The sequence below is a fragment of the Tachypleus tridentatus genome, chromosome 6 (genome assembly GCF_004210375.1).
Source record: "Tachypleus tridentatus isolate NWPU-2018 chromosome 6, ASM421037v1, whole genome shotgun sequence".
Taxonomy (NCBI): Eukaryota; Metazoa; Arthropoda; class Merostomata; order Xiphosura; family Limulidae; genus Tachypleus; species Tachypleus tridentatus.
The window spans coordinates 160,659,939-160,680,203 of record NC_134830.1 but is presented as its reverse complement, the minus strand read 5'-3'; the positions used below and the strand labels follow the sequence as shown (position 1 = coordinate 160,680,203).

Genomic DNA, 20,265 nt, shown 5'->3' with positions numbered 1-20,265 from the left:
TTTGGAAACAGTTGTATCTGTGCCTGTTTTAGTTTGCATGTGCTAGTACTTGGTGTTACCTTATTTGAAGATTTGTCTCAACATGACAATAATAATATAACCATTAGCATTTTTAAAGTATAACTTATTTACTTTTTGGTCTCAGTATATGTTTGAACAAGTTTTGTTCATCATTGGCTCTTGTAAAGAACTTAAAATAATTTGAGTGGATGTCTATTTCACATTTGTCTCAAATTATTTTAAGGTCTTAACAATTACCAGTTGTTTGCTGAGCCATGGTGTAAAAGGACAGCTTGATTATACATCAACTAAAACCAGAGATTCATCATTTAAACTACTAAAAGTGGTCTGGGAATTACAATGACTTACAAGTTTAGAGGACACATTTCTCCCTCTTTCAATGTGCTTTTATCATAAATCTAGACTAACTGCTGAGTTAAAATATTTGTGATACTGCTATCAAAAAATAGTTATAAAGTCAATTAATTAAGCAGATAAATAGTGAATTCTTTAGGGTTGGGTACCAGAAAATATCTGTTTATATTTACCTCATAGAAAGACAGTTGCAGGAAACATGATGCCAAAGAACTTGTATATATTTTAAGACCAGTTGGGCTTGCACTGTGTGACTTCAAGTTAAACAAAAATTGTTCATTTTAGCAAAATTTACTAAAGAGTTTCTTTTAAAATTGAAACTTTAGTTGTGTATTTTAAGAAAACTGAGTATTAATGGCAGTAGTGAATTATGATCTATAGCACACTTACTGGTATGAATGTTTTCTGTCCTGTTAAATATACAAGTGTTTGGTCAGTTAAATATTTTTTTCTGTATTATTCATTGTTTAAGAAAAAAACCAACAAAAAACAAACTTTGATTCATATAAATGTTAAAACTGACTGATGTTGATTAAAACTGTTTCTGTAGCATTACATTTTAGGCTGCCACTTTCTAAATATTAAGACGTTCAGGATAACTGTATTTGAAGGAAGTCTTAAACTAGATTTTTTGTTTCTGAGGTTGTTTAATTATGGTTTCAGCTATGTTACTAAATAAAATCACCAGTATATAACTGAACTTAAGTATGACTGAAGGATTATTTTCAGCATCCGGGGACAAAGTCAGTTTTTGTGCCCCCTCGTGACAAAATGTAAGCCATAACTCCTAATTATGTAACATCAATTTGGTGCCCCCAACCCCCGATGCTGCACCCAGGAACAGATGTACCCCCTTGCCCCCCCTAGCTACGCCTCTGTAAAGATTAAGCCACTGCAGTCTTGCCGTAGGGTAGAATCAATTCAAGACTTTGAAGCTTTGTTCCAAAAATGTTGGTTTAATAAATAGTCTTCTTATTCATAGGTTCTTATTGGTGGGTTACCTTTTGTTTTTACATACTTAACAGTACACATGAATGTTTATAATAAAGTACACTATAGTGGCTGTCTTTGTCCCTTTTCTGTGTGTGACAAACTTAGTTAATGGTTTTTGGCTAAAATACTGAAAACTAAACATTAAAAGCTACAGTTGTGTCAATAAACTGTCATATATACTCGTGACACTCCCACGCATACACACTTATTTACACTTAATTATTGTTACTTAAGAGAGGAAAAAATGGAAAGGTTCTTTGTGAGCAAGCGTGATACTTTTCTTATTTTAAATTCATGTTATCCTCTAGGGTGGTCAAAGAAGAAATTATAGATGACGATGCCAAGTTACCCTGCTTCAATGGAAGAGTAGTGTCTTGGGTAAGTACAAGTTTGTAGTAAGCTGATGTTGCAAAGAGTGAGCCAAAGGTGTCAGCGTTATTTACATTTTTATACACATAAATTTAATTAATTTTGCAAATTAGTTAAACTGCTAAGACAAGAAACTGTCATATGCCTGAAAAATGCAGTAAACATATTACTTTACAGCAGATTTTCAACTTTAGTTAAACTTTTATGAATTTCAAATGGAGGAGGGACATCAAAATATACTCTGAGATTCATTTTCTTGTTTGTATTTTATTTTCCTGGCTGAGTTATCAGGAAGGTTCTTCTTCAGCACTGAAATTGTATACAAGGAACCTCTTGTGCATGTGGTACAGTGATGGTCAGAAGATTGGGTACTTCTGTGTTCCATAGGGTTTAAAATTTTTATTGGTAATATGGCTGTAACAAAGGGTTGGTTTTGATTCTTGAAGGTTTGGAACACATTACTGAACAAAGGTTTTGACCTTTGATGGAACCTGAAAAGTGACACTGATAGTTTGATTAGAATGTAAGTACAGACCTGTAACTACAACAGATGTTTACAAGAGACAGTTACAGTTGTTAGTGTTATTTTTTTATGTTTCATATTTATTGTTACATGTAAGTAGCTTTAAAAGATGGATGTTGCAATGAATCACATTTTTTTATGCAAATCTTTGACTCGCTGTACAAAATATGTTGCAGGAACTGTTTGTATGTGAGGCATTGTATTAAAGCAATGCATCAACTTATTGTACTCCTCTGTGCTCTAGCACATGATATTAGCTGTTATGTATAATGGTTTGGTAGTTTTTTGTTTTATTTTAAATACATCATCTTATGTTTAAGTAATGTGGTTTACAGAACCTTAAATATTGAATCTGAACGATATTTAATACATTTATTATTTAAATATTTACAAACAGTTTTTGTTAGCAAGAGAGAGAGAGAGAAGAGTAGCTGACAGCACTTGAATATTGTCTGATGAACCTTTGAAGGTTTAGAACTGTTTTCACATTTCTAACCAACAAACTTTAGAACACAAACTTACATTTTATTCAAGCTGGAGGTTCTACTTTTGTTACACAATGTTGATCGCGTTTAGTCCTGAAAAAAATACACATTTATTATTTTAAGAAACATGGACAGTTTGGGGCAGGGAAATAAAGAATAATATTCTGGATATGTCCACCACATTTCATCAAAATTCAGTCATTTTTGACTAAGTTATAGTAAAAATATAAAAGTGAAACATTAGATCCCTTGTTAATGGATGTTTATATGTTTTCTTCATGGCCTCGACACTCCAAAAACTAAACTTCTAAGTTGTGTCGTGGTCAGGGGTGAAAACATGATCTTAGTTGCTTATGATAGTGGAGGTAATGATTAAAGACCTTAAAACTTCTGTAACAAATGATTAAACTGTCTTCTTTACCCATTATCTACAAATAAAAACTTGTATCGAGTAAGTGGCAGTAGAAAATATATTTTAAAATTACAACTCAAACATTTGTCTGAAGTATTTCTCAGATAAACAAATATTAGTTTGAATATTTGTAAATTTAAAGTTGTTGATATGAAAGGCAAAGTTTAATGAATTGCTTAATGTGTCATTTTAGGGCCAAATTGGAAGTATGTTGACATATATATAATATAATTAGATGATTTTAAAGTCTCGAGATTTCTGATTATGTAATTCTTTGACATTATTTAAAAATATTATTCATTTAGTCACTAAAAATACATAAATTTTTAGCTAGTGTCTGCTGAAGGGAGCAATGTTTCGGATGGAAATTCTCAGTGTACTGACTTGACGTCTCATAGGTCAGATATTCAGGTTTCTGGTGAGAGCAGGGCTCTTCATTATCGGTAAAACTTTTCTTAATCCATTAACACTTCTTTTGAGATAAGTGTGGTGATGCTATTTTACCCATCTGTATTTGAATTAATTGTCACTTTACTATAAATTGGCATCTTGTAAACTGCCAAATAAAACTATTTTCCAGATTATTTTTGTTAGTCATTATCTAGTTTAAGAACTCTACATAAAATAGAAACCATGTTGAAAGTTATTGACAAAAATATTAAGTAAATTTATGCTTTATGATGGTATAACAGTAGATTTGCTGATTAAACCTTTGTATTTCAGTAATCAGGAATTCTGAAAATAGCAGTTATAATGGTACCAAGACGGGGTTTTTAAAATATCTAACTGTTTAATATGCATTGATGGTGTATGTGTCGTCGTTCTTTTTTATTTCATTTTGTCTTTAAGATAATACATACAAATTAGCTGTGGTTGATTTTTCCAGGTCATTATGAAAAGAAGAAAGAAAGGTTTAGATGACCACACTGTTTTTGGGTGGTCACCTATACCTTTCTGTTCCACTAAAACTGTATTAATACATCTTTAATATTAGGACAAGTATAAGATACAAATGAAAGTAGGGCAGGGTGTGTGCTTTTGTATAGGAAAGCCGCATTGGTCTATCTGTTGTGTCCACTGAGGGAATTCGAATCCCTGATTTTAGCATTGTAAATTTGAATACTTCCGTCCCACTGGGGGATAAGTAAGGCAGACAAAGAACATAAATTGGAATTTGAAATATTTATTAAATACACGTGTGGACGTTTGTTTAGGTACATGTGATGTGTAATAAACGTCCATGTATATTACAAACCTCAACTGTATAAACGTTCACAAAAGTACAGATATTCACCTATTGTTCTTGCTCTTTATCATAAAATTCTGAAACAGTAACCTTTTTTTTTTTAGATTGGAACATTGATTGATTATTTTGATTTTATTTACTTAAGCACAACCGGAGTAGACCACAGAGAGATTTTGGCTGACACTACTTGTACAGAAACTGAGTCTGTGATTAGTTCTCGAAAAGGTAAGTACAGATGTTCTACCTCATCTACGTGACCTGTATAATGAGGTTATAAAAGCCTGTCAATTAGTTCTTCAGCTCATTAAATAATGTATTTCTAAAAATATTATTTTCAGCTGCTCATTTAGAATATAAATTACATTTCTTAGTTGTGGTCATCGACACCTTGTTGCCAGTAATATATTAATATTCATAAGTACAAGGTTAGGAACATTACACTTGCTTGTTGGTTCTTACAGTTGGACATAATTATAATATAGCAACTCTGCAAGAGACATTTTGTTATAATTAGTCTATTTTAAAGATTGACAACAGCAACAGACATTACTGAAATGCTTGGAAATATTTCTTTGAAATGTAATGAAAGAATAAGTGATATAATGTGAGTTGTTTATATGATGTTTTTAATATAAAAATGTAACAGTCATCAACTGCATTTATGCAGCAAAACATTCTTCCCTCTGAACTGGTGATCGAATCAGCTTTTTGTAACACATTTTAGTTATTTTTACCACTTTCGTGTTACACCTTAATAATATCACTGCTCCTAAAAACCCTCTGAACTGGTGATCGAATCAGCTTTTTGTAACACATTTTAGTTATTGTTACCACTTTCGCGTTACACCTTAATAATATCACTGCTCCTAAAAACGATTTGTCTAAGTACAGTTTTTGGCTCCATTATATAACTGTGTATGTAACGGTGAAGAGCTTGTTTCAAATCTGTGCAGTACAAAACAAGCTCTTAACCTGTGTGTGAAGTATAAAAGTGACAGTCAGCCCCTTTGTTTTGGTGTCGGTTTGGGCAATAGTTCATCATTAAGAATTTTGTAACTGAAAACAAAAATCGTTACTCTAAAAACGTCCAGTTACTTAATGCTTTAATTAAACTTTGATAAGAATCTAGAAATGTCTCGTAACATAGGTAGCTGTATGTACGTCTCACACGTATTGTTCCTGTGTTACTAGATCGACACGCCCACAGATCTTCCAAGCATCGAGATAAGTATTTCCACGATGATCATGGTAAGGAACAGTTTGTCAAACATTTTAAATTACTACACACTGAGTGCAGTTTTCTAAGTAGATAATCTCAGAACTAAGAATTTGAGAGAAAACTAAACCCACCCAGTTGCAAAACTATTTCAGTAAGGCTTAGCTGCGTGGTGGAAGAAATCACCTAGCAGGTACCAAGAAGCATGAACTAAAACCACATCTGATTTAGGTTATTCTTTTCCTCACCTGTTTGAGGAGTAAAGATCTTTTAACAGGTACGAAAAGTGTGAATTAAAACTATTTCAGTTAGGCTTAGATGTGTTTTTTCCTTACTACACCCTCTAAAGCAGCCACCTTCAGGACTAAGACAAACTGGCCTGATTAGAGGGGTTCCACTGTACATAATTAGGGATTATGTAAAGAAAAAAAGGGACTGTGATTGAATGACCACTTTCAAAGGGTGACCACTTAGAGGGGTTCCTCTGTATATTTCAGTTGTATGTTAATCCATAATTTTTTTTGATGAGATAAACATCATCTACAAATTATTAAGTTATAGGAAAGATGTGCCAGGGTTTACGCAGACTTGGTTTATTTCTTCCTTTTGTGCGAGTGTGTGTTTAGGCAGTTAAAGCTTGTTCAGCTATTGGGAAGTTAATTTATAATTCTCAATAACTGAAAAGAAAATTGAATCACTTGAACACCAGTTCTAATTTTTTTCATATCAGTTTTGGTGTGTAAAACGTTTTTTTACACACTGTGCTGTTAGTTTAATAAATAAAAAGTAATGGTTTACTCAGTTGTAGAAAGTTTCATGTGGACATTGTTTGAACTTTTCCTCACCTTTTGATATTACTGTTAAATATAAAATATAATTCCATAGTTAGTAACTGAAAGATATCTTCTCCTTTTTTTTCGCAGTTCGTACCAATGGCCATAGCAAGCACGGTGGTCATGGTCGAGGAGACCGCCATAGAAGTGGACACCACTATGAATCTTCATCTATGGTAACTAGTGACATTGAAACCACAAGTTTTCTTGATTCTGAAGAAGAGTCCATTAGCAGGTATTCTTGCTGGTTCTTGTTAACAATAACTTTCTTTTTTTTTAAATGATTGCATTTTATGTACAATAGTGAAAATAAATATGAAAATTATACATAAATGTAATTAGAAACAGTGTACAACATTAATTAATGGTACTTGTCAACAGGCCTCTTACAGTTTGAAATGCTGCATTGTTTATATGGTTCCTCAGGGATTTTCAATGATTAGAAGAGTGTATAATAATAGTATACCAACCATGTCATATTTATTTATTTGAACAGAAGAAGGAGAAAGAAAACCAACTATAAAACTATACATATATCTTACTGTAAAATAGACAATACAGTTGGTGACAACATAGTAGAACATTTTGTTTACATGGAACTCTGTGAATAATTACTATCTATCTAGTAAGACAGTATCATTCAGTCTTACTAACAGTGTAAACATAGTCACTGGTACCACCTCCTCATTACGTGTAGTGAAAAAGACATGGCTTAAAAGAAGAAAATAACTTACCACAAATGTACAACAACTACTGTTTTGGATGTTGAACATTACCGCTTAAAACAAGTTGAATTCAAACTGAACATATCAGTGGTGCTGTTAATTAGGAATCCATTAAAGGAAGAGAGGTGAGTCTTTCCACTGTAATCTTGGTTCAAGCACAGGTGTTTGTCACCTGAGAACAGTTGTAAACAGTTTGATTGAGTGCAGTTTCATTGAACATTCAGCTGCCTGAACATGTTTGTTGTGGAGAATCAACTGAAAAAAAAACTGAAACTGGTGATGTAAATGTAACAATGAAATGAACAAGACTTCCAGAGGGTGTTGTTTACCATTGACTTCATGTCAGCCTTATTCAGCATTCATCAACAGCAGCATATTCAAAGAAGAAAACAGAGACAGTACCGCTACCAAAGTACAACAACTACAGGGTAACGTGGGGTTGAATCTAGGTAGCTATGAATATAGTCTCCTTCAACTGTGTTTGAGGCTTAGTAAATATTGACAACACACTGATGGCATGGAAGTTCAAATGGATTCTAATACACTAAGGCATTCTATTAGGAACCTCTTCCAGTGAGATAGCAGTAAGTCTGTGATTTTTACAGTGCAGAAATCTGGGGTTTGATTTCTTGCAGTAGACACAGGAGATAGTCTAATATTGCTTTGCTCTAAATAAAACATCTAATTGGCCAAGGTTTTGTGTTTCATCAGTCTAACGATTCTAAACATAAGAGGAACTTGTTAAACCCCCACCAGAAAAGTAACATGCTGTCATAACACTAAACTTTTATCTTAGCCTGCTTATAATTCACATCTGTACAACACTGAGGGAATTTAGACCATCAGGGTTATGAGGGTGTCAAGAATTGTGTAATTTGCTGCAGGGTATTCGAAGGAATATTCCGTGCACTTTTGTAAATTAACCTTTACAACATATTAATCAAATATCCCAACCTAAAGAGAACAAATGGTTTACATACCAAGCACTGATGTATGCAGTTACATACCTCTGTGCCATCATATGTCAGCCTATTGTAATTCTAGACCTAATTAAGTCGCTATGCTTAAATGAAATTAATACTTCTGCAGTACATTACTGTACATAAATAAATAGTTTTATAATGTTACCCACTGAGTGAATACAAATGTAAGTTTAAGAGTGATTATTAGCATATGCTAAACATTTGGTGTTGAATTACAAAACATGAATCAATCCTTTGCTTGTAGATTTGTAAACATTAACAGTTATTTTTAGCAGATAGTAATAGTAAGTACCTTTTATGTTATTGGTAAGAAGACAAAAGTTTACAGAAACAAACACATTAACTGTGATTGGTCTTGTCATATTTCTATTCATTAGAAGAATAACACTAAAGGTACAAAACAAATTGAGCCACTGTTTCTATAGATCTATTTGTATTTTGTATTTCAGAATATCAACCACAACTGAGGGGAGCAGCGTCTCCAAAATTAATGGTCGTCATAGACGAAGAAGGAAAAAACACAGGATGCCACCAATGAGTAGGGTAAGTTCAGTACAGAAATACCAGAGGAAATATGTTTAAATATGAGATTAGTTATAAATATTTTTATTCTAGCATATTAAAAGATCCAGTGAAACACGTTAGATTTAAAACTTGCAACTAATGAGAAAGAATTCCTGGTCTTTTTGTAAAGAAATATTCAACAGGAATTATCACTTAACTTTGTTTATAAATTTAAGTAAATCTTCAGAATTTAAACAGCATTTTTTGTTAAATTTATTTACATACTTTACAATATAACATGAGAGATAAGGAGACCTGAATTTCCTTTTTGTCTGAAATTTAAGACAGTATTACCTGTAAAGTGATATAAAACTTTAGCTTTTATAACGTAACAGTAAGTTTGAACGTGGAGAAAAACTGAAGAAATATAAAGTTAAAAATATAATGAATTCATTCATCCAACAGGTGTTTGAGACTCACTTTTCACCTGACATATGGTGTCTTTTAATTGGTACTAAAGCTGTTTAAAAAATAAAACTTAACAAACTCTATTGTATTGTTGTGGTATTTTTCTTTTATCATTATCTGAATGAGATGTTAAACAAAGAACAATTATCAAAAGAGCAAATTAAAACTTTTCATGTGATATTTGATGTTTTAACATCATATTTGTAGACATGTACATCGTAAAAAAAACAAAAAAAACAGTCAAGCCTGAAAACTAACCTGCACTAAATATCTGCTGGACAGTGTTTACACATGCGTACTTTAACCTTGTTGTGTCCAGATGTGTGGGCCACACCTTGAATATTTTTCAAAAATAATATAGCACTTGTTTTTAATCAAACGGTTCTAATCTGATCATGTACTTCAGCATGGATTTAGTTCTATATATTTTAGTTGATCATTGTTTCTTAACCTTGGTTATCATCGTGTTGTATAATTGTCTACATCTCAGCTTTGAGAAGCCATAGACGGATGACCTAAACATGTAGTGAAAGCTCTTGTATTTTTTTGTTCTTTTCAACTGTACAAGTTTTGTTTTAACTCTTTCACTTCCAGTTCAGTGAAGATCAGAAGAAAGTGATAAAAGCTTAACTTAACCGTACGTTGGTAGTAGGAATGTTAGTTTGCGTCATCTTTTGTCATTGTCCATCTCAGTTTGTTTTTAAACTTATGGAAAAGCTACTTATGTGGTACTTCTTTTTTAATTATAATAGAAAAAGAAATTTTGTTCATGGAACAAAATGAGTTATCTTTAGATTAATATGCACTTGACCCTATCAGAAGGTTTGCAATAGGTATTATCACTTTTAGTAACTGCTTAAATGGAGAAAGAAAACTAACTAAAAAAAATTTCAAAATATACATGCATGTAAATGAATGTAAAATGGATTTAAAATTCAATAAATGGAATCTTCTGGTTAACAAGTTTTCAAAAAAGTTCAGTTAGCTTGCTTTTAATTTTGGTATAGTGAAAATGTTTTTCTTGTCTTCGGTGACAGTAAGCACAGTGAAACTGTATGCCATGTTTTGTTTCTAAATCAAAAACTGATAAAGTTAATATTTTTCAGAGGCTACATAGCAAGTAGAAAGTAATTCTAAAGTATCAAACTATTTTATTTTTTAATATTTAAACACATTAAAAAGTCCATAAAACAATGCATTAAGTCAAAATATCTGGGTATTTGAGAGCTGATCAAATTATAACGTGAACATGTGTGAAGTTATGGAATATAGAAATTTCCTTTTGACATTTAATGTTTTGATGTAACAAGTAAAACTAGTGGTGCCATCACTTGTCACTTAAGTCAAACATTGAGTGTTACGAGTGAAAAGACATTGTCAGTAACATTACTAGGTTTTGTACATGTTTAAAATCTCTGTAGTGAAATGTTATGGGAAGCTTAAAAAATGACATTGCACTATGCATGTACATCTTTGAACTCTAACTGTTTGATTGTTTTGCCTTACTTCTTGTAATTGGTAGCATTTTTAAAGAAAATTGAGAACAAGCACTATTCTAACTTTAATTTCTAATGATTAGATCCCAAACTGGGGTTACAAAGTATTCACTCTGTAAGTATTGGTTTCAGTTTAAATCCACCACCCCACCTTGGTTTTTGTTTTAATTTCTTCAGCAAAGTATGACGTTACAGGTAACAGTGTGACTGTCAGTGAAGGAAATGAAACTGGATGCAAATATTTGTCTTGTGCTGAAACAAATCTGCATTTCAGTTTATCTTTGTGAATCAGTATTTGTTTAAAAAAGGTTTGCTTTCTTTCATCACTTGTGTTGTTAGTAAGTGAAATCTCTCAGTATCCTAACATTCTTTAAAAAAATATTAGTTTATGTGCAGAGTTATCCACTGATAGATGCTTTTTTTTGTCTTTTTAGCATGAGAGTTATTTCTCATTAGTTTTTATTTTGTGTATTTTGCAGACTTCATCCATTAGCAGTATTACGGAGTCAACAATGTCCCTTAATATCATTACAGTTACTCTTTATTTAGGTATGTATTACGTAAGCTATTAAAACGTCAAGTAGTCTTGGGTTTGTATGGGTAGAAACAGATTTATGGATACAGTTAGTCATAACATATTAATTAAATAAGTGCCTTTTATGTTGTTTATTTGGGTATAAACAGATTTGTGTATTGTTATCTGTAATACATCAGACAAGAATATTTAAACTCCCAGTTTAGTGTGGCTACCAAACGATATATGAATGTAGGTTGTTCTGAACCTCACCCTGTAGAGCAAATCACAAGAAATAAAATAATTTAGTATTTTTGTTGTTTAATATGCAGGTCTTATCATGTGTCTTTTTTTTTTTTTTTTAATTCCAGACAGTGTTAACTTCTTAGGAATCAGTATTGTTGGTAATTCTTATAAAGGAAGTGATGGTGGAATTTATGTTGGTTCCATAATGAAAGGGTGAGTGACAATAAACGATACTATTTTAAGTAATTGACTATAAAACTTAAGTCCACAATAACAGATTAATACCAAATCTATGTGGATACTAATTTTGATACTGTCATGTTCTGCTATCATAGATTTAAAGTGTATTTTAGCTACCTAGGTTCTACAGTGAAAAGGAAAGCTTTAGTAGAACCTTTCCTCCTAATATGTATGTAAGCATATATAATGAAAGGCTTAGTAACTATTTTTTCTTTCCAAATGAAACCTTAAATATTTTTGATGGTCAAATGATCTTTGCAATATTAGGAAAACACAAAAATTAAAAAAAGCCAGTTAAAGACAAAAAAGTACAAAACTCTTAATCCGAGTGCTTTGACGGTTAAATTGGTAACTAACAAATTCCCACATTTCCTGAAGTGCATGGTTTCTAGAGTATCGTATTTTTGTCACCAAATAACATTGACATTATTTAGTTGTACTTGTTGAAAATGAATTTTTTTACTTGGGGCCTCCCTGCTAGTACAACAGTAAGTCTTCGGGTTTACAACACCATAATCAGGGGTTCATTTCCCCTTAGTGAACTCAGCAGATAGCCCAATGTGGCGTGGCTTTGCTATAAGAAAACACAACTCCTTGGGAGAACATTAAATTGTATTTGTGTCAAACTTACTTGAGTTAGCAATCTTAAATGAAAATGTGTTAAACATGACTTTTTAGAAGTTAATGTAATTTGATGTAATAAAACAGTAATCAGTTGTGATTATTTTCTTAAATGTTTACTCTTACATTTTCTATCTGTTGCACACATTTTTTGTGTTTTAAGATTTAGTGAAATTTATTGATGGTAAATGTTTTTGAACATTTTACGTTCTTAATATTTCAGTATAAACATATACCAGTTTCAAACTAGAACTTAAGAAATAGACATTACAAAGAGAAAAAAATTAAAAGATGTTTGTTTGTTTTTTTTAAAGATGTGCCAGCATTATGCTAGCAAAAATACCCTTCTGAACACCCTGATGCACCATTTCTAATAAAAACCTGATGTATATATATATATATATACTGTCTAATTATTATGATAGTTACACTGGCTGTTTAAATTGTTGTGCAGTAAACAAGTTAGTATGGATAATGAAAGTTGCAGATCACTCCTTAATTAATTTTGGAATTTCTAGTAAATAGTAATGATAAATACATTTCTCCATGATGAACAGATCCCACTATTAAGACAGTTTGAAAATTTACTTTTAAATAACTTGGTATAAATTAGTACTTTTTTTCTTCAGATATCCTTCGTGTTGTTTATAGATTCATTGGCTTATTTTTTATTTGGTAATGAAACATAGCTCATACCTCTTTCGTTCCTTTGTTTTTTTAACCACATCAGACTTTAGAATGGTAGGATAATTTTTTTCTACTACAAATTGTATCCTCAAAACTTAAAATCAATTAGATTTTGTTTGTTTGGGGTTTTAACAAACTTATTTTCTTGCAGTTTAAATGGTTGTGAAACATTCAAGCATTTTGTACAAAGCATAGTTGGTAACAGCTACTTTTAATACCATGCAGAATGGTTATGTGGCAGTTATTAAAAACGAACTGAGCTTGGCTTTCTAAGTACATGTGTGTTTGGAATTTTATCTTGAAAGTATACTGTTTTAATTTATTCTATTATTATTAAAATGTTAAGTTTCGAAGATGTTTAAAGCTTATTGCATTCTTTCAACTCTTCCCGACAGAGGAGCAGTTGCTTTAGATGGAAGAATTGAACCTGGAGACATGATTCTTCAAGTTAATGATATTAATTTTGAAAACATGGGAAATGAAGCTGCTGTCAAAGTGCTAAGAGAAGCAGTTCAGAAACCTGGGTAGGAAATTATGTATACAGCATTGGATGTGTAGTTTGTTATCATGAAAAATGAGGTTTTTGTTACTTTCCCTTTTCCAAATGTTAAATTCTTAACACTTCAGTCAGAAGAAACATGATGTGTAAAGTGTTTGAACATACACGTCCACAACGTTCTGAACATAAAATTCCTTTCTTGTACAGAGAGATGGGCATGTGATATGAAAGTGAATTTGAACAGTCGAATCCGCAAGTTCTAACAACTACAACAGATAAAGAATTATAGTGGAACAGATTTCATGTGTCAAAACAACATTTTAAAATTGTCATTTTATAGGTAGTGTTTTCCATCAAAAGTTGATCACTTTTGGAGAAAATATATAACATCTCTTTCTGGCACAATATATTCATACACTCAGACCTTTACATTGGGAATGCAGAATTTCCATGATGAGAATATACCTTGTGCTTAATGGTATTAAATAACAAAGGATATGGATTAATTTGGGTTACCAGAATCATCCATTAAGATACCTGCAACAAGTCATACAACATCTATGATCAGCAAATGCAGAATGTTGTAGCAGGTGAGATTCCAGAAGAGAAAGATCAGTGGTGAAAGCCATCACATGCACAAGGCAAGAGTATGCAACATAACCAAGAAGGATTTTCATTTGTAAAACCAACAAAAATTCTGTACCCAAGCTGCTTCCACAACATATGTTCAAACATCATATACCTCAAACAACTGAGGAAAGAGATGGTTATTCACACTCTTGGATACAAAAAAAATATACTTGTTATTGAATGCAGCATTTATGGATTTCCATGAAATTGGATTGTTGTAACATTTACACAGAAATAGTCATCCTCATAGACAATGGATTATGGAATTTGGCAGAGTGGAATGATGAGCTTTGGCTGTGACATATTTATTTTCAGATATTTTTGCAATTAAATATTGCATTTTAATAGAATGTACTTTAACCTCTTTATTCAATTAAGATTAATATTCCAATGAGCATTAAACACATACATTTAGAATTTATTCTTTTAATTCTATCTCTTTTCTACACTGCTTCTTTACACCAAGAATTTTTAGTGAGTGTACATAGTATATTATTTAAATGTTTACTTGTTTAATGTTATTATTTTAGTCATTGATAAAAATGAACAGTATACATTTTTATATCGTAAAAAAAAATGTGTAATTATTCCTTCAAAATGTACTATTTTCTTAATTTGATCAATTTGACATATATCTAAATTTTATTGTGGGTTTGACAGCTACATTTTTTTTTATTTTTAGGCCAATAAAATTAGTTGTAGCAAAATGCTGGGATCCTAACCCTAAGGGCTACTTTACCATTCCCTGGACTGAGCCAGTTCGGCCAATTGATCCAGGGGCCTGGGTTGCACACACAGAGGCAGTTAGAGGTACATATATTGCATATTTAATCATAAAATGATAGAACTAAAATATTAATATTTTTGTTTGGGAATCTCAAAGTATTTGTTTTGAATAATCAAATGTAATCAGTATTTTACAATGTAGCTGTTCAGGATGATAGCATGATTGTCATAAATATGCATGGATGGGTGGAAGTTTTTCTGTTTTGTAAAACTGTCAGATACTTGTACACCACTGATTGTTTTTTTTTGGTTTCCCTCCCAGCTGGGGATTATCCATTGCGCCCTCCGTCTGTGAGCACCCTAACCTCCACTAGCTCCTCCATCACCAACTCAATCCCTGAATCTGATCGTGAGTTTATGTTCTTTGTTTTTTTACGACCTGTAGATTAGGGTAAGTTTTTATTTATTGGTTTGACTTGTGCATGGAACCTAAGAAGCTGTTTGTGGAGTTAATGTTTGAGTTTAGAGCACATTGGTGTAGTTACAGTGCCCTAAATAAGGTGAATTTTTTAAAGTATGTTTAGCTTTTCATTTATAAATAACTATTTTATTTAAATGTAGTTTTTGAGTTTAGAGCACATTGGTGAAGTTAGTGTCCTAAATGAGGTGAATTTTTTTTAAAGTATGTTTAGCTTTTTTTTAAAATCTTTTATTTAAATGTAGTTTTTGAGTACATAGATGGAGCTACAGAAAGTTAAATGAAGTGAATTTAGTTGTATTTACCTGCTTTATTAATATAAATAAATTTTTAAAAAGAAAATTAATTTATGTATTAAAGGGAAGTGGAAGCCATAACATCATTAAGTAATCTCTGAGAAGCATCATTAAGTTGTAATTATTAATATGAAATATAGAATCATAAGAATCAGGGCTACTTTTACTTCTTTTGTTAACCTAACCATATGGATACTTGGCTTATATCATTTTGAGAGACTTTGTATATGCTATGTAACCATGAAAACATACATACTGTAACTCGAAATGTACTGAGTGTACCTTCACAATATTTGACAAGCTTTCAGAGAACATTACAGGCCTGTTGTATACAAAAAATTGGATTGTTTGTAGTTGTAAATTGCTCATACTGAAGATTTGCCTGTGAATATTTGAAGCTTCTACTAAGTCAGTTTCAGTGCAAGGTGATTTTCATGCAAAGAAGAAGAATTGTTGTTATGTGTTTTCATATTTCATTTGCTTAACCTGCAGAACCACAATGAATATCAAAAGGTTTTTTGTGTTTTTGGTGAGGGTGTGTGAAAACTTAATACTTTTTCACCAAATATTTCTGTTTTAACACTAACTGTAGTGAATTTATCTATATACAGGAAGTTGTCTCTACAAGGACTACAGTTTGTAAGAGATTGTTTCAATTAACCAACTTCAAAATTTCAGGTTTCTTACCTACTGTGTTTCCTTGTTTTTTTAATTTTTATTACTTTGAACCATCTTTAGTACAGTGAAAAACAATGTATTATGTGGAAGGAACACAAAAAGCTTAAGTTAAAAAAAAACAGTTTGCATACTTTGTGTTAGTGAGTGATCATGTGAATATAAATCTTCTCTAACCTAGTAATTTTCTAGTTTTTACATTTTAGTTACTTGTGTTAAAATATATAACAATAAATAAACAATATAATTTTATGGAATGATATTTAGCCTGTATATGGAGCTTGGTTTAGTAAACCTTTTGTTTCCTCACTATGTCACTTCTCCAAAAAATAATTAATGTTCTTGAAATATGAATTTGAAGAAAAACCAAACTTCATTCGCTAGATTAGGTTGTCCAAAAACTACTATAATTTATCTGATCTTTTAACTAGCCTACAAATGTGATAAGAAAAAAAAGTTATTCTTCAGAGTAGGGTACTGAATTCAAACCCTCATGGCAAATTGTCAGTTTTCGATGTTTAAGTAAGACTGTGTGATTTATGTAGTGTAGAATTTGTTCTTTCTTTTTGTGGTAGACATGTTCAATAGCAATGTCAGAGAGAATTAATAAACAGAGGGTATGAGGTGGGCTTGTCTGTGTGAGTGGAATGAATGTAGTGACATCTCATTAGAGCTGGGAGAGTTTGCAATCTTATGTTTCAATTTGTCAGTATCTATACTGTATGCTTCTAATTGGTTGAACAACCTAAAACCTATGTAAAGGAAGAGAAGATACTTAATAAATGAAATAATACTTCAGAAAATAGGTATCTGTAATGTGGTGAACACAGTGTGGTGTTGAGGCTAGCTTTTCACATCACATTTCCTGTAAGACACTGACATGTGATTTACATGCCTAGTCGTGGGTGATTATTGACTCGTGAATATTAAGTTCCTGCTAACAGTTGGACTTGAATGTTTTTTGGGATCATTGTCATTGCATGACTTCTAGTAAACTTTTTCTTTAGCAGAACTGTGTAACTTTGAACTGTTTAGGGTTAGAAAAACACAAGTTTTTTTTGTTTGTTTTCATTTTAGCTGCACATATAATAGAAATATTCCTCTAAAAGTGTATATTAACACTGTTACTTGTATATGTTGAACTTTACTGCACTTAATAAAACCAATCAAGTTATGACATTGCTCTGTGGCCTGACATTAGATCTTTCTAAAAATGTTAGAAAGTTTTTAATATATTGTTGTACAAAATGCCTACTGAAGTGGTTTTTACATAAATCTACCTTTTGTTTACATCCAGTGAAATTAATTTTGCAAACATGCACACTTAGGTATTAAGTTGTGTGTTATCCAACTATAAGTCCTTGTGTGAATATATTATATTCAGGACAGACAAAAATTGAGTATAATTATAATAAATAAGAAAATTTTAAATAAATTCATATTTTACACTTCTGAATCATATGATGTAGAGGTGCTTTGGTTTCTCACATATTGATTTTTGTTTTTTTGCTTACAAAAGGGCTTCAGTTTGTTCAACTGTTTCTAAACACATGCTGTACTAATTGACAAACTACATTATGTAGTTTCAACCCGTTCTTGCTTGAATGAGATATCACTCTGTTTATTCGACACGTTAACGGGTCATTCCCACGTCTTCTGTCTTTTAAAAAAATGTCCGCAGTTCTCTTTTATATTGCATTGTAATATGTTTATAAACAACAAAAAGTAAACTCTTCATAAAACAGGAAATTGTTTGTTGTTTTTTTAGAGGTAAAAGTCAGTAGTTTGCCATGAAAGCTAAACATGTTTGGAACAATATTCATACAGGATATTATGGAATTTTTTAACCTACATATAGGTTAGAAAGCCAGACAAATTACACTAGTTTTGAGACATTTTGATTTGATGTATTTTTTCATTCTAAAATATATATTTGAAAGCTACATGAATTATTTTTGGACAATCAACATAGTGAGAAAAAATAAGGCTTACTAAACCATGTACTCAAGTGCAAAAGACCTTAATGGTAAAAGTAACTGCTAAAAAAAAGTTATTGTTTTTTATGTGTATTTTTTATTTATTGTCATATATTTTTTATTAAAGTAACTAAAATGTAAATATTAGAAAATTATTAAGTTAAGTAATAAAATTGCAATAAAAACTTGTATTCTGGAGGAATGAAAGAGGGCTACTATCACATGATGTAATTCTATGCTTTGTTTAGTTTACTATAGCTTCCTCTAAGCTCTCCCTGTGTTATTTATTGCTTCACTTCTCTAGTTATACACAGTTAAAAAAATAATAAAACATTAAAATTAAAAGTAGATTTGAAACTGTGAGAAACCTCAGACTTTTTGAGATACCAAAAAAACTCAATTATAAATGGTAGTCAGTGTCATGTTAAAAGAAAACTGTATATTTGATTTGTTCATATTTTTAAACTTTCTTACAAATGATTTAACTTTAATTAATGTTATTAATTAATTAAATTAGAGAACATTTTACTCAACAAATTTAGCATTTATTTAAGAGGTTCTAGAGGTTATGAAAATCCTTTTAGATTGACTCAGAAATGGCTTTGTAAATTCACATACAAAACCTGATTTTTAGTGTGCAGTAAACTTGTTATGTTTACTAAAAGCTCGGTGAATTAAACGAAGATGCACTTAGTACTTTCAGAGTTATATTGTGTATGTGTGTGTGTGTGTACATTGTAACATGGTCAAAAAATTGACTCTGTCCTTATACATGGAATTAAAAAGATAAAATCTACTCCAGGTACATTTGAACAAGTTTCCAATTGTTTAGAGAACTTAAGATTGCATGTTGTTATAGTTTGAATGAATGTGACAGTCAAGAAATTTTCAGTGAAGTTTTATAGGTTTGAGAGGAAATGAATGTCTAATACACGAATTATGGGCTAGTTTAGTATTGAATTCAAAGATTTAGAATCCACACTGAATGTGTAAATAAAGGTCTTAAGTGAAATTTTTCTGTTGAAGATCATAATGCTCAAATGTATTTCTTCATTGCACATTGAATATTTTTACTGTTTTACCACATTCTGCAAAAAACAAAATGCTTAAGTATATTTCTGTTGCACACTGAATAATTGTGTTATAAAGTTCGTGTTCTTTAACAAACAAAATGTTCAAATGTATATCTTTATTGCACATTGAATATTGTTATTGTATCATAAAGAAAGCTTAGAGTTTCTTAAATAACAAAATGCTTAAATCTATTTCTTTATTGCAAGTTGAAATTTTTGTCCTTTATCAAATAAAGCTTACAATTCTATTTTCCTTAAACAAATCCTGTAAGTTATATGTTCTGTTTTATACAGGAAGGTTTGGACATGCACAGTATAAAACTTGATACTATTAAGCTCGGCTATAAAATAAGGTTTTGTTTAAACTAATACTATGTACGTTTAGGCCAGTTTCATGACACTCCACTAACAACGGACACTGACATGGCCACTATTGTAAAATTCATGTCAGCACCAGACTCTGGATTGGATGTCAGAGACCGCATGTGGTTGAAGATAACAATACCTAAAGCCTTTATTGGTATGGTTTTATTTAAATAAAATATTGATTATTTATAAATAGCAAGCTTTAATGAGCAGTAAAAATTTATGACCAATTTTAATTTTTATAAAAGTTAATTTTTTTTTGTAGAAAGTGTAAGACTTAATCAGGAACTTTTAATTTATTTTAGATATCTTGGGAGAATTTTTTGTTTTTTGTATTTTCTCTGTTATGGCCATATGACTATACTTTTTTAAGTACATAAATGTTGTTGATGTTTTGAAATATATTTTTGATATAAGAATAGGTCCACGTGAATGTTTCATTCAGATACTTGCATGTACAAATTAACTTAGTTATGTATCTTTTTGGTTTAGCATAAATTACACAACAGCACTGACATATCTAACTGTATTAAGGGTAAACTTTAAAGTACATGTTATAGAATTAATCAGAAAATGTACTTTTTCATCTTTTTGGTTTAGTGAAACCAAA

The 20,265-nt window shown here is 31.1% G+C and overlaps 1 protein-coding gene across 4 annotated transcripts in view; it reads left to right on the top strand.

Moving 5' to 3' along the window:
• LOC143254299 (segment polarity protein dishevelled homolog DVL-1-like) overlaps positions 1 to 20,265 on the top strand; it is a 31,238-nt gene that overhangs the window by 2,064 nt on the left and 8,909 nt on the right. For 2 of the 4 annotated variants that reach the window (XM_076509234.1, XM_076509233.1), the window contains exons 2-13: positions 1,677 to 1,746; positions 3,488 to 3,600; positions 4,549 to 4,628; positions 5,595 to 5,651; positions 6,543 to 6,687; positions 8,610 to 8,703; positions 11,108 to 11,177; positions 11,514 to 11,601; positions 13,332 to 13,460; positions 14,748 to 14,875; positions 15,114 to 15,200; positions 19,675 to 19,809. In XM_076509234.1, coding sequence (XP_076365349.1) covers positions 1,677 to 1,746; positions 3,488 to 3,600; positions 4,549 to 4,628; positions 5,595 to 5,651; positions 6,543 to 6,687; positions 8,610 to 8,703; positions 11,108 to 11,177; positions 11,514 to 11,601; positions 13,332 to 13,460; positions 14,748 to 14,875; positions 15,114 to 15,200; positions 19,675 to 19,809 — 1,196 coding nt within the window. The remainder of the gene's footprint in view (positions 1 to 1,676; positions 1,747 to 3,487; positions 3,601 to 4,548; positions 4,629 to 5,594; positions 5,652 to 6,542; positions 6,688 to 8,609; positions 8,704 to 11,107; positions 11,178 to 11,513; positions 11,602 to 13,331; positions 13,461 to 14,747; positions 14,876 to 15,113; positions 15,201 to 19,674; positions 19,810 to 20,265) is intronic. The other 2 variants (XM_076509236.1, XM_076509235.1) reach the window with 1 other exon arrangement.